This window comes from Sander lucioperca, chromosome 4 (assembly GCF_008315115.2).
Source record: "Sander lucioperca isolate FBNREF2018 chromosome 4, SLUC_FBN_1.2, whole genome shotgun sequence".
NCBI lineage: Eukaryota > Metazoa > Chordata > Actinopteri > Perciformes > Percidae > Sander > Sander lucioperca.
In genome coordinates this window covers 35,160,612-35,163,111 of record NC_050176.1, presented here as the reverse complement: position 1 = coordinate 35,163,111, position 2,500 = coordinate 35,160,612, and the positions used below count along the sequence as shown (strand labels likewise).

At 44.1% G+C, this 2,500-nt stretch overlaps 1 protein-coding gene across 3 annotated transcripts in view; it reads right to left on the bottom strand.

Annotated features, from left to right (window-relative positions):
- tll1 (tolloid-like 1) overlaps nucleotides 1-2,500 on the bottom strand; it is a 52,275-nt gene that overhangs the window by 17,259 nt on the left and 32,516 nt on the right. For 2 of the 3 annotated variants that reach the window (XM_036000119.1, XM_031276985.2), the window contains 3 exons: nucleotides 1,378-1,538; nucleotides 972-1,152; nucleotides 120-242 (listed from right to left, as the gene is read on the bottom strand). In XM_036000119.1, coding sequence (XP_035856012.1) covers nucleotides 120-242; nucleotides 972-1,152; nucleotides 1,378-1,538 — 465 coding nt within the window. The remainder of the gene's footprint in view (nucleotides 1-119; nucleotides 243-971; nucleotides 1,153-1,377; nucleotides 1,539-2,500) is intronic. The other variant, XM_031276983.2, reaches the window with a different exon arrangement.

The window sequence follows — 2,500 nt, the reverse complement described above, 5'->3', positions numbered from 1 at the left end:
TCCCTCGGGAGGAGAATGGATTAAACAATGATCCACGCCATTAAAACAGGATCCATCCATTCCCTCATCACACGGTAGACCAGAGCCAATCAGAGATTCCGATTGTGAGGTCATGTTACCTCTGACCTTTGATGAGGTTGCCAGCTTGTTGTTGAAATGGCCACGAGTGAGAGAGCGGCCGCGCTTTATGTCCTGGCATGACTCAAACACAATCAAACGTTCTTGACACAGAGCCAGCCTGTCTGAGGGAGAGAGGGCAGAGTGCAGGGTGGGTGGGTGTGCAGGAGGCCTGAGAGCCAGTTGAAGCTCAGGAGACACAGCATGACAGACAGATACAGCAATGGTAAGACTGGCAGAAAAACAGATGGGTGTGCACACATAACATACAGTATGGCTATTTCCACAAATACTAAAAAACATGCAAGCAGAAATACACACAAATTAACACACAATGGAGGTGGGCAGCTCAGGAATCAGGAATGTAAAAAGTACACATATACTGTATATATACAATATGTTCAGTGCCAACACCCCATGCAAATGCAGGAATGAGTGTGACGTTCATGTGGCACAGTGAAAAGTAAAGGTATGGAGGTAGGGGGAGGAGGACAGGTAATGACCCTGGTTTTGCGCTCCATTCAAAAACAATTTTGGGGGCAGTTGCAGGTTCATCCAATATCAATGTTGTTATAGGGATGGAAATAGTCTGCAGGTGAAAAACCAGGTGAGCTTTCACATTTTATATCATTACAATGAATTCCAGTTGCGAGCCAGTTTCACGCTGAAATTAAAGTATCAAAATATCCACACTAGAAGCTTCTCATAATGCTACTGCAGCATAATTAACTTCTCCACTGTCCATCTGTATGTTCCAAACAGAATACACTAGTCTGCCCACCCACTGAAAACACACACACACACACACACACACACACACACACATACACACAGGTGTAACACTCGTGTCTTACCTGAGAAGAAGTGAGCCTTGAAGCCTTTCTTGGAGACGGTGTTGTCAGACTTGAACTCAATTCTCATGTTGTTATATTGAGAGGTGATGACCTCAGGGACCTCGGTGCCACAGTATTTACCATGCAGCTTTGAGTCGGACGAAAGGCCGCTGCGCACCTCCACGTAATCGTATTTACACACCTAAACACACAAATAATAAGGCTCATGTAACACGCATCCACAAGGCGGCTACTATGCTTAGCATCTCTGTATAATTGACACACACACACACACACACACACACACACACACACACACACACACACACACACACACACACACACACACACACACACACATACACACACACACACACACACACACACACACACACATACATATACACACACACACACACACACTAACCTCATTACCCTCCAACTCGAAGGCCTCAAACTGCATAGAGATGCGGTACTGATTGGGAGCGACCACCTGCCACACACAGTTCTTGTTGGGCGGATACTCTTTAGGCCAACCAGGAGTGCTGATGGTCCCGTTTAACTTAGAGAGGAGACCGCCACATGCCGCTGGAAACACACAAACAATTCAGACACACACACATACACACGTCACACACCTAGGAAATTATATATATGTTTACTTTACATGTTTTACGAGCCACAAGGAAGAATAAAAAGTAAAGGTACTTTATTGTCACATACACATACATGTAGCCAAATTCATTCTCTGCATTTAGCTCCTCAAGGGAGCAGTCATTTACAGCGCCTTGATCAAGGGCACTGACTGGAGAACCTAGTACATGTTTTTTTTTTATGGTGGGGGAAACTGGAGCACGCAGAGGAACCCCACGCAAACATGGGGAGAACATACAAACTCCACACAGAAAGGCCCGGAACGATCTGGATTCGAACCCAGAACCTTCTTGCTGTGAGGCCACACAGTTGTTTTTCAACAATGTAGGTTTCAAATGCACTGCTTTCCAAAGTTGTGAATTACTGCGTTACAGGCTGCAGCAACTGGAACCTGTGAAATCCACTAGTTACCCAAAATGTAAAGAAACAGAGCTATCATGTTTGAGTTTGAGTGGTTGGTTTTGTGCAATGAGGATATTTTACTGCCACATTTTCCATCAACACGTACACTGCATTTATTTACAGGAGGGTTTTATTTTTGATATGATGCAGTTAGAAAGCAGACTATGCTTCTATTGATGATGCCACTAGGGGATATTCGTCATGCAGCAACCAGAATTACCTCAAGGAAATTCATTACTACTGATGTTTGTTCATTTTTAATGGGAAGTAGGTAACGTGAGCTAATGCAAGTCACTCACAAGACACCATAATACCTGTACTGATCCCTACAGCATTCTCCTCACACTACAACTCAATTTCTCTCAATGCCCCCTTATTTCTCCTGACCATATTTATTATTGTTGTACTTGGCAGAGCCGAGCATTTCTCCAACAATTTCTCCTTTTTGACGTGGGCATGGTGAAATGAGACCAAACGTCACTGTAATTGTATAT